General features: G+C 52.6%; 1 protein-coding gene across 12 annotated transcripts in view; it reads left to right on the forward strand.

Annotated features, from left to right (window-relative positions):
• LRP8 (LDL receptor related protein 8) overlaps window positions 1-12040 on the forward strand; it is a 75108-nt gene that overhangs the window by 49885 nt on the left and 13183 nt on the right. For all 12 annotated transcript variants that reach the window (XM_039238261.1, XM_039238266.1, XM_039238297.1 and 9 more), the window contains 7 exons: window positions 669-788; window positions 876-1001; window positions 4033-4207; window positions 6221-6448; window positions 9197-9315; window positions 9538-9677; window positions 11096-11237. In XM_039238261.1, the coding sequence (XP_039094192.1) occupies window positions 669-788; window positions 876-1001; window positions 4033-4207; window positions 6221-6448; window positions 9197-9315; window positions 9538-9677; window positions 11096-11237 (1050 nt within the window). The remainder of the gene's footprint in view (window positions 1-668; window positions 789-875; window positions 1002-4032; window positions 4208-6220; window positions 6449-9196; window positions 9316-9537; window positions 9678-11095; window positions 11238-12040) is intronic.

A 12040-nucleotide genomic window follows, 5' to 3' on the forward strand; every position in this document is an offset into this window, starting at 1 on the left:
AGTTCATGACCTGAGTGAAGTCAGATGCTTAACCAACTGAGCCACCCAGGTGCCCCCAGAAATTAGCACTTTAAAGGAGATTCTGAGGGAGCCAGCAGACGCTGGCCAACCCCACCCAGCAGAGCTGGAGTGGGAGCAGAAGCTTCAGGAAGGCCAGTCCAGTGAAGAAGAGCTTTATAACAGCCTGTTTCAGGTGGAGCCGGCTACCTAGGAGGAAAGTGGGCTCTATGAGGCTGGAGATGTTTAAGCCAGGGCATTTCAGAAGGGGTTCTTGAGGTATCTTGAGGGTTGGATGTGGTCCACGTACGATGAGGTCACAAGGAAGAAGGATTTGTAAGAAACGTGTTTGTGAAAGGAAAGACCTCAGGCAGCCAAGCTGCCTCCTGGTAGACAGAGCTCTGGCCTGGGAGGCAAAGGACCTGAGTTCTGGTTCCACTCTGTCCCTGTCTTTGTGTCTGGCCTTGAGCAAGGACCTGCCCCCTCTCTGAGCCTCCTCTTACCTCATCACCCAGTTCGTGAGGCTGAGGCTCAGCGAGGTTGGAGAGCATCCTGGCTCTGTGGGGGTCCCGCTGCCCTGGGTCTCTGCTTCAGCTCTATGCCCTACCCCTGCCCTGCCCCCACCCTAGCCTGGGCTCCTGGCCCCTTAGGAGCCTGTGTCCCTTCCCCAGGGCTGAACGAGTGTCTGCACAACAATGGCGGCTGCTCCCACATCTGCACTGACCTGAAGATCGGCTTTGAGTGCACATGCCCAGCAGGCTACCAACTCCTAGACCAAAAGACCTGTGGCGGTGAGACCCTCCTCTCATCCTTCCCCTGCCTCCCACCAAGCAGAGGCAGATCCTTCTGCCAGTTCTGACTTGGTCTCTTCCCCACAGACATCGACGAGTGTAAGGATCCAGACGCCTGCAGCCAGATCTGTGTCAATTACAAAGGCTACTTTAAGTGCGAGTGCCACCCTGGCTATGAGATGGACACGCTGACCAAGAACTGCAAGGCCGTCGGTACGGGCACTCTAAGGTGGGGGGTAAGGGGGCAGCCCCGAAAGGATACAGAAAGCAGCGTGCTCCCACCTATGTGAGGAGTAGATGAGTACACGTGGGCACACACACATGCACAAAGCAGGTTGCACACACAGTGCTTGGACTGTACGTGTACATCATACCCACAACGCATTGCACATGAGCACCCACACAGATACTGCACAGAGCCACCTGGTGTAGCCCGCAGAGACTGTACATGTGCCATACACGACATATAGACACAAGCTGGACCGTGCAGACTGCACACACAGCACTGGTAGTCCACACAGAGAGCATGACCTGGGCAGACCCACACATGGGTCAGCTCAGCTAACTGAATTCATCCTATTCCATTCTTTATATTGAACACCTAACGTTCCTGTAGGCATTGGGATTTGGCAAGAAGCAAAACAGACACTGATCCCTGTCTGCCCTCATGAGACTTACATCCTAGTGGGTGAGACAGACAAGAAATCTGATAAGTAAATGCAGTGCATGATAGATGGGGCTCCAAGTGAAAGAGGAATACAAAATGGGCAAGGGGAGAGGGAAGTCAGGAGGGCAGCGAGTTATAGTTTTAGATAGAGTGGTCAGGGAAGCCCTCTGGTTCATGAGAAGATGGCATTTGAGTTCAGACCTGGAGCAGGTAAAGGAAGGCGCCATTTATCTGCAGGAACTGCATTTTAGGCCAAAGGAACAGAAAGAGCAGAGGCCCTAATGCAGGAGCATGGCTGGTGTGTTCAGATAACAGCATGGAAGCCAGTGCAGGTACAGCAGGGAGCACAGGAGATAAATTCAGATAAGTGACTCAGGGCACATCACAAAGGCCTTCTAGACCATGGAAAGGACTGACTCTTGCTTTCAGTCCGAGTCAGGGGGAGGCTTTGGAGGGGTTTGAGTAGAGGAGGGACACGGTGTGCCTTCCATTCTCACAGGCTTCCTCTGGCTGCTGTGCCGGGAGGAGACTATAGGGGCAAGGGAAGAAGCAGGGAAACCATTTAAGAGGGTTTTGCCATAACCCAGAAGAGAGGTGAGCGTGGCTTGGTCCAGGATGTTCCGGTGCAAAATGATGAGAAGCAGACAGACTGGACATACTTGGAAGGTCAGGATTTATTTGGAAGCAACAGGACTTACTTACCAATTGAATGTGGGATGTGAGAGAAAAAAAAGTCAAAGATGACTCAGGTTTTGGGCCAAACAACTGGGAAAACAGGATCGCTCTTTACGGGGCTGGGGGAATATTAGACTCATTTGAGCATGTTACATGTAAGAAAGCTGTTTAGACATCTAGGCAGAGGTTGTGAGGAGTCAGTTGCACATAGGAGTCTGGAGTTCAGGTGCATAAATGCAATACACAGTTCATAGACTGACAGCACAGCAGCCATAGTAAATGACATGTAGCCCACAAACCCAAAACCGCACCTCAACTGCACCATATGCAGCCTGCACATCAGCACATCACACATAATATGTGGCTTGTTCTTACCCTGCCGTGGGACGCATGTAACCCACCCCACGAATTGTATACATGCAGTGGAAACACCCCCCAGCTGCCGTGTAATCACAAACCAAACCCCCGCAAATGAACATCTAAAGTGCAGTCACACGAAAACTCAGGTCGTCAGCACACTGGATGCCTGTCACAGACACAGCTCAGTAAAAATCTCCTCAAGACACCCTGTGAGCCTGCTCCTGCATGCTGCAGGATGGTGCCCCTTGCTCTCATTTTGGGGTGAAGAAAATCACACAGTCAATGGCAGGGCCTTAAAGTGGGCTTTCCTTCTTTCTCCTTCCTGTACCGGGAGTTTCTCTGGGCTCGCTGTTGGTACCACGCCCTCCCTCTCACCCCGACCCTGCTCCGTCACCACCCCTGGGTCACGGGCCCAGACCCCACATGGCTCCGTGCCCATCCTGCCCTGCCCCCCGGGCACACATCAGCTTGGCACAGATGCACAGTGAAAGGGACCATGTGGCCTGCACAAGTGTCAGCAGGAAAACGGGGACAAGGCCCAGGCAGCTCCAGGGACAGGTGTTTCCGCTCAGACAGTGCTGGTACCCGAGATGGCCTGATACATCTGAAAACAGGCTGGAGAAGTGGCAGCCAGAGTCAGGTGCTCGTCCCTCACAGGTCTGCAGCACAGGGGTCTTCCTACAAGCAGCCAGGAATGTCTAGGTCACTGGCGATCTTCCTAAAACATAACCTAAGTCTAAAAATGGGTTTTGTATGTGCACGGGTCATCGTGTGTTGTCTCCATCGTACGTATATGATCTGTCCCATGACACACACACCCCACCCCTGCTGCCAGCTCAGAGTAAAGTGCAAACTCTACACCCAGCGGACAGGACTCTGAAATCTGGCCGCTGGCAAGCTCTGAGGCTTCATCCATCCCTTGCCACGTCCCCACACACTCTACATCAACTGAAGACTCATGGGGACCTCCCCGAGTCTCCCCTGTTTCAACTCTCCCCCTAGCTCTGACACCTGTCCTCACACTGTAGCCTCAGTGTTCTCTCTAGAACACTTACTGCTCACCGTTGCCCCTTGAACTATTGTAGGGGGGCCCTGTGCAGGGAGGTTGGGGAGCAGCATGTTCTAGGTAAAGGGGACCACGTTAGAAAAGGCCCAAGGTGGCCAGACTCTGCCATGGCTCAGTGATGATGGGTGGCCTAGTGGCTGGAATGGAGGTGTGTTAGGGGGTGATTGATGAGGCCAAACAGGGAGCTTGGGGTCACACCACAGAAGACCTTCAGTGTAAGCCTAACAAGGGGGGCAGTACTAGAAGATTTGGGGGGAGTTTGTGTCTAATAAAGAGAAGGAAAATCATTCTGTTATACATAGTACTTTGTACCTCATGCTCTTCATACCCATTTTTCAGCTGCTCCTCTGTGAGGTAGGAATAGCCCCCCCTACGATGCCCCCATTTTGTAGGAAAATGAGGCATCACCCAAGCCACCCAGTGGCAGTCCCCTGCCTTTTGCACTGACCGGTTCTCCCAACCTTCCCACACGGCAGCCGGCAGAAGCCCGTCCCTGATCTTCACTAACCGGCATGAAGTGCGGAGGATCGATCTGGTGAAACGGGACTACTCGCGCCTCATCCCCATGCTCAAGAACGTGGTGGCGCTGGATGTTGAAGTTGCCACCAATCGCATCTACTGGTGTGACCTCTCCTACCGCAAGATCTACAGGTGAGCGGTGCCGGTGTCCTGTAGCCAGGCCTGGGCAGGAGTGGAGGCCTGAGAGGAGGGAAGGGATGGTGGCCACCGAGGCCAGACGGGGACTTGGGAATGGACGCAGGGTCACCGTGGACGTGGAGCTGCCAGGCCTTTTCCTTCCCCTGGGCTGGGCTGGGCTGAGAGCTCTGTAGGGAGAGCCCCAGGGACCCGGGCCTGACTGACCTCCGGTGGGCTGGTGGGGCAGAGCAAGACACGGCAAATGTTCCGCAGGGGCAGAAACGTTCTACCTCTGGCTTTGGTGAGGACTTTAAAAAGCAGCTCGTGTGTCTGTGTGTCAGTTTCGGGGGATGACTCTGGATGACCCAGTCAAAGGTGACTCCGACCTGGTCCTGCCTGGAGGATCACACTCATAACACAGTGACGTCTATTGTGGTGATCCTGAGGGAGAAGTGCCCAGGGGGGCCTTTTCCCCAGTATGGGGTGTCAGGGAACCCTTCCTGGCTGGCACTACCCCCAGTCTGGTGCCACCGTCCGTGGACTACGAGCCAGAAGTCCTCACACAACACGAAGAGGTCCTCTCATAGGTCTTTCTCAAATAGCACAAGCCCGCCTCCCTGAATGCCTGGGCTCCCTTTAGATGTCATGTCCTTTCTTTGTCCTGAGACCCACATGGCAGGACTGCTAATGACCAGGCAGCACTGGGTAGACTGTTAAAAGAACGATGGATGGATGGAGGGAGGGAGGGAGGGAGGGAGGGAGGGAGGGAGGGACGGACGGAGGGACGGAGGGATGGAAGGAGGCAGATTTACCACACCCCCAACATACAGACACATATTCAGTTCACACTCCCACACAGAAGCAGCTAGAGCCATGCCTGGCAAGCCAGTTATGCCTGGAAGAGGCAGAATTTGATGACAGATTGGCTATTCTGGGAGTTTCCAGTTTCTGGCTCAGGAGAATGGTGGTGGTGTCATTCTCTGAGATGTTAGCAGTGGAGGAGGATGGGGTCAGGGGGTTGACCATTCAGGCTGGCTGAGGGGAGGGGAATGGGGGGCGGGCAGTTTTGGACATGAGTTCAAAGTGTCCATGGGACATCTGAGGGGGGCCAGCCTGCTTTATAGTCCAGAGCTTAAGAGAGTTGTCGCAGTGGGTGAGTCAGAGTTCTGGGTGGCGGTGGGCACTATGGAACTAATCAACTAGAGAGAGGACATGAGGGAGAAGAGAGCCTTGGGAAGAACAGCATTTGGGAGACAGAAAGTCCTGTTAGTGTTGCCTCTTGAATGTCTACTGTGTTCTCAGCCCCTATTCTCCATTCTCACCGCCACAGCGTTTCTGCAGACTCTCCATCTCTCACCTGGAGGCTGTACTGGCCTCCTAGCCAGTCTCCCTGCCTTCATTCCCTCCCTTTCCCATGCATCAGTGCCACAGTGACCTAACATGCCTGTCTGGCCATGTCCTCTGACCTTTTCAATGACTCCCTCCAGAATAAAATCCTCACTGCTTAGCATCACCTGCAGAGCCTGTCAGGTCGTGGCCCCTGCCTACATGTACTTCCAGTCTGTATCCCACATACTCCACTCTACCCCCACTGAATACCAGAACACACACCTCCGGGCACTTGCATATGCTGTTCCTTCTGCTTTCTGCTCCTTGTGCTCTAGTGCAAGGACTCCTAGTGCTCTAGTCTTTCAGGACTCAACTAGAGAGCCTTCTGCAGCCCTTCAGGGTAATGGAGGTTCCATTTCTCTGCCGCTGTAGTCTCCGCTGCTTTCCGTAGTCACATTGCACTGTAATTACCTGGCTGTAAATTCCCATCCCCCACTAGCCTGAGCTCCTCCAGCCCTAAGGCTGTGGCTGACTCAAGCCTGTATGCCTGCCTTGGTGGCCCAGGAAATGTGTTGAATAGGAGGTAGCCAAGTTCTAAAATTCACTGCCATGGCTTAAGGGAGTTGAGAAAGGGAGAGGGCACCCAGAGAGCCCCGTGGCTGGAACACCTGCCCCATGGCCAGCTCTGATTGCTCCTAGCGCCTACATGGACAAGGCCAGCGACCTGGCAGAGCAGGAGGTCCTGATTGACAAGCAGCTGCACTCTCCAGAGGGTCTGGCGGTGGACTGGGTCCACAAGCACATCTACTGGACGGACTCGGGCAACAAGACCATCTCAGTGGCCACAATTGATGGAGGCCGCCGACGCACTCTCTTCAGCCGTGATCTCAGTGAACCCCGGGCCATCGCGGTCGACCCCCTGAGAGGGTGAGTGTCCCCGCCCCTGCCCCAGACTTCCCATTCCTCTACCAGTGGCACTCAGTCCTCATGTGTCTGTCACAAGAGCTCTCTTGAAGACCTTGGATGGCCGTGGGCCGCTCAGGCAGCCTAAGGGAAGAAAGTTCATGTGGGCCCTCAGACCGTTAACCCCTGACCAAGGGTTCTTTGGGCATTGGTCACCAGGCTTCACCTGGACTCCACCGCTTGCTCATCGTATCATAGACTCAGAGCATCTCAGAGCAGAGTTGGGCTCTAGAGATTGCCTAGTGGAAGCTCCTGGGCAGGAAGTCTTTCTTCAGGCTGCTGGAGGCCACAGGTGGGCATCTGGTGGCCCTCCCACACTCCCAGAGACAGGATTTCCCACTGGGGCTGTTTCATTTCAAGGTGGCTCTGCCCATTAGAGGATTTCGGATTTTTTTTCTCACGTTCTCAAATCTGCCTAACTTTGACTTTCTCCATTGGCCTCTGGAGTTACATCAAACATGTCTACTCCCTGCCCTGCATGACAGCCAGCAAGGTAGGAGACCAAGATCACTGGGTCTGCTCTGCTCCAGGCTGCCCACCCCTGTGCCCACAGTCTCTGGGCCCCTCACTACCCAGGCTGCCCTGCTCTGGCCACACCTCCCCGCCTTCCTCAGTGGGGATGTCCTTAGAGTGCATGGTTTTCAGCAGCTGTGTCATATTAAGTTTACCAGGGTCACTAGCTTCTTCCTGTTACTGTTTCCTTAGTTGTTGAACGGGGATAAGAAAACCCTCTTCTTCCAGTGAGGACAGCTGGGGTCCAGGGAGGCCACCTGAGAGAATGTGTGAGGCCCCGGGCAGTGACTTGACAGCTGCTGCTTACTGAACGTGCATAGGTGCACCCCTACAGATGCTCAGCTGTCTCACATAGCCCCCACTTCAGCCCTGCGCCCTGTGTGCTCCCCCACGCATAGTTATACCCAGCTCATCCCCGGTCCATTATGGATCTGTGAAGGTCCCAGCAGGAAACCCACCGCACACTCAAACAGATCATTTGAGGGGAGCTTAACAAGGGAATTATTTTCCAGAGGAATGGGTGAGGTCTAATGCAGTGTCCCTTACAGTGTGCTGGTGTGGCCCTAGGCCCGAGGGGCAGGAGCAGGGAGGAGTACCCAGGCTGGGAAGGGAGGAGGGTCACCTTCAGAGCAGTAGCCAGCCAGAGGCAACTTTGTAGAGAGGAGTCCAGAACAAATATTCTGACCTCAGTCTCTCCCGCCTTCTGCTCAGATATTTCGCTGAATGCAGCTGGAAGCCAGAAGGCTAGGGAGCCAAGCCCATTGACATAGTTTGCACATGGGTCGGTTTTTCGGTGTACAGAGCAGAACGGGGATGAGTAAAGAGCGAATCTAGAGTGGCTAACAGGAAATATCCAGGGCAACCACTCGGCTCCCCCAGCCTAGAGTCAGCCTTGGCTGGACAGCAATTTCAGCGAAGATGGTTTTTGGGAAAATTAAGCACACAGGCTTTCGAGCTCCACTTGAGGTTATATTTAAATGTGAAAGCTGGCCCCACTACTTATGAACAGTGTGATCCTAGGGAAGCCAGCTCCTCTGAGCCACAATTTACTCATCTATAAAATGGGACTAATAATGAAAACATTACTTTATTCAACAAATATTAAAATAACTTGTTCTGCATCGTGCATGAGCTACCTGCCAGGCACACAATGAGGCATGAGACAGATGAGCCCGCCCTCGGTGGAGCTTACAGACTAGGGGGGAGGATAGACAGTGAAACACACCAACTACCCAAATGTATACATAAATAAACTGGGTGAGTGCTAGGAAGGAAAGAGCCTGTGGTTTGAGAGATAACAACAGGGCGAGCCTACTCACAGAGAAAGGTTCTGTGCTGAAGAGGTGTTTAAACTGAGAAGTAACCAGGGGAAGAGTGGAGGAGGCCCGAGGCTCTGGGATGGCCTATCCGACAAAGGCTTGGTGCCCTATAGGAAGTAAGGAGCCCCGTTGGGCAGGTGAGGCGTTTGGAAAGCTGGGGATGGTGGCAGAAGAGACAATCAAAGAGGTAGGCAGAGGCCTGAGCATGCAGAACTCTGTCAGCTGTGGTAAGCATTTGAGGTTTTATTTTAAGAGCAATAAGAGAAGCCTCAGTAAAGTTTAAAAACTGGAGAGTGACAACTTGTTTCCTTCCATTTTTGAAGGCTCATTTGCCTGCTCTGTAGTGACTGGGTTGGAGGGGCAGTGATGACTGCATTTGTAAGTACGTGAGGTGAAACCACTCAGCTCAGTGCCTGCCGCATAGTAGGTACTCCATAAATGGCACACAGGAGGTACTCCAAAAATGTTCGAGGAAGAAGAGAGAGAAATCCCGGACAGAGTTCTAGCTGTGTGAACCTGGGTAAGCTGTCCACTTTTTCCTCTGTACACCAGGAAAGTAAGAGAAGGTTGACAAGGGCCTTTTTTGCTTTGGCTCTAGGCTCTGGTTAAAGCTACCAGAAGTGGGAGAAAGGGGCTCACAGAGGTTCAACTGAGGCCAGATGAGCTCTCGGGGAATACGGGCTTCCCCAGGCTCTCAGATGAGGGGAAGCTAGCACACCTGCTAACTCTTAGATTCGATGGTTCCAGTGGATTTCACAGTCCTTCCCAGTTCCCACCAAGCATCATCTTCAACATTCAGTGGATCATTGAGTGCCATGACACAGGCAGCCCTAACTTTGAACCCTGACAACAAGCACAACTGAGTTCTTCTCTCTTTCAGGTTCATGTATTGGTCTGACTGGGGGTACCAGGCCAAGATTGAGAAGTCTGGGCTCAATGGTGCGGACCGGCAAGCGCTGGTATCAGACAACATTGAATGGCCCAATGGAATCACCCTGGGTGAGCCCTGCCTTCCCTGGACTGGGGGACTGTCCAGGGGTCTTGTTTCTTTACCACGCCGATAGTGCCAGTGCCTGTATTTCCTGACAGTCCGTCCCAGGCTGGCCTCCGTCTGAGGCCGGGCCCAGAAATATGGGTAGGGAAGAGGGGACAGACAAGCAGAGATCCTGGTTGGGGTCCCAAACTCAAGACCTGATCCTCTTTCCTTTTCTCCTCCCCAAGATTTGCTGAACCAGCGCTTGTACTGGGTAGACTCCAAGCTGCACCAGCTCTCCAGCATTGACCTCAGCGGAGGCAACAGAAAGATGCTGATCTCCTCCCCTGACTTCCTGAGCCACCCTTTTGGGATAGCTGTGTTTGAGGTGAGCCCCGTGAGAGGAGACAGGGCCCTATCAGGAAACTGAAGCCTAGAAAAGTCTTACTCAAATAGATTAGCTCCCTGAGACTTATCTAAATGGAGACAAAGGGACAGGGAAGCTAGATGACTTGCATGTACACAGTGTGTGAGCTGCCTGCAGACAAAGGCCTCGCAGCCTCTTGTCCTGTGCTCCCTTCACAAGACCCCTTTCAGAGCCCTTCTCATGAGTGAGTTGCTAGCCCATGTGAGTTGCTAACCCTCAGCACCTGGCCCTGCAACCCCCATATACAGAAGTACCCAATAAAGGGAGAGAGGGAAGAAGGAATATACATTTTCTTAAAATCTACTGTTGGAAATAGCCAGAGAGATGCTATTCAATTCAGCACACTTTCACTGACCCTTGCTGGCCCCTGGGGTCATAGAAGTGAGTCAGACACCATCTGAGTCCTCACCAAGCTCCCCAGAAGGGGAAGAGTCAAGACCCCCCTGTACCTGTGTGTTCCGACCCCAACAACTTTTTTCCCTGGGGAATGAGGAAGTCGGAACCAACCAAGCTCTCGCACGTCTATCTCTTCCCCTAAACTAACTCTGCCACCAAGGGGAGGGAAAGCAAGGGGACAGTGGTCTATGGTGGGTGTTGGCAATTTCTGCTTGGAGTGACATCACTCAGCACTGCTCTGAAATTGTGGGCAAAGCCCCACCTCCAAGTCCAGCCCCTGCTTCAAAAGACAGGTGTGTTCAGACATGTGTATGTGCTTGTGTATATATGTGGCATGTACTTGTAAGGCATATATATGCATCCATTTAAAATTGTGCATTTCTCTATGTGCTTGTGCTTGTGAATACGTAACTATGTATACCAGTGCTTAGTTAAGTGTTTATATAGGTACAAGTGTGCCTTTGTGTGTGTAGATGAACATATGGGTGTGTGTCCAGATCTGTGCATGAGGCTGCATGGTTGTACCTGCAACTGTGGATTTGCCTACAGATGAGCCTGTAGGCTTACATGGACTAAACATTGGATGAGTACGTGTGTGGACCCAGACACTATAGGATGGCAGGGAATAGTCCTCCGTAGTTCATACATCCCCTCCAACCTTGGTCCCAGGCCCCAGGAATGGTAACAGCTATAAAGACCCAACCTTGGGATTCCGCTGGACTCTGGGAAGGAGGCCTAGCTCAGCATTAATGAGCAGTCTTCAGGCCAAGGCACAGAAGCAACAAATAACCTGCTGTGACAGAGGGGGCCCAGAGTATATGCCACAGATTAGAGGCTGAGAGTCTTCCTGTGACTCTGTGGGCAGGAGAGCTCAGGGGGAGGTGTCAGGGCAGTTGTTGTGACTATGGTTTGGGGCCAAGCCCTCAGACTGAGGTCATGGGCTTAGGCTCTAGCCCCCCATCCTCTGCATCTGTACCCCACAGGACAAGGTGTTCTGGACAGACCTGGAGAATGAGGCCATTTTCAGTGCAAACCGGCTCAATGGCCTGGAAATCTCCATCCTAGCTGAGAACCTCAATAACCCACATGACATTGTCATCTTTCATGAGCTGAAGCAGCCAAGAGGTGAGCCTTCCCTGGTCGCAGGTCCCCTGCCCGTGTCCTCTCCCTCCACTAGGCAGGCTGCGTTCACCTTCATGTAATGTAATGTCTTAGTACCCCCAGAAGGCATAGCAACAGTCCCTCTCATTGGTAGAGTGCTTCACTGTCACATATTTTATCTCATTTCCTTCAGCTCTTGGTGAAATAAGGCTAGGTATAAAAAAATATATAAAGCCCTATTTTTGCCTGCAAAGAGTGGGTATTACTTTTCTCATTTAACAACAGAGGAAACTGTGACTCAGAGAGGTAAAATAATGTTAGCAGGTGGCACAACTGAAACCCAGACTCAGGTCTGATTCCAAGAGCTCCTTCTACCATGAAGGAACACATTGCCTCTCATTTATTACGTGTACCCATTTTGCAGTAGTGTAAGCTAAGGTATCCTAGGGCCATAGCGGTCCAGCTTGTTGGTTGGGAATAGAAGCCAGGAATCCTGCTACTAGGTTGTCCCATCCTCTATCACTAGGATATAGTACTAAGTCTAACTGTAACCGAGTTGTGGTTGCCAGGGTGATAGTGGGAAAGCACAGCGGGGAAAGGAGATAAGCTTGGTGCCTGATTCTGGATCCAGAAATTCAAATAAGAAATAGACATAGGGGCACACGGGTGGTTCAGTCGTGTTAAGCATCTGACTTCGGCTCAGGTCATGATCTCATGGTTTGTGAGTTTGAGCCCCGCATCCGGCTCTGTGCTGACAGCTCGGAGCCTGGAGCCTGCTTTGGATTCTGTGTCTCCCTCATTCTCTGCCCCTCCCCTACTTGTGTGCA

This window comes from Hyaena hyaena, unplaced genomic scaffold (genome assembly GCF_003009895.1).
Source record: "Hyaena hyaena isolate Hyena2069 unplaced genomic scaffold, ASM300989v1 scaffold_5, whole genome shotgun sequence".
NCBI lineage: Eukaryota > Metazoa > Chordata > Mammalia > Carnivora > Hyaenidae > Hyaena > Hyaena hyaena.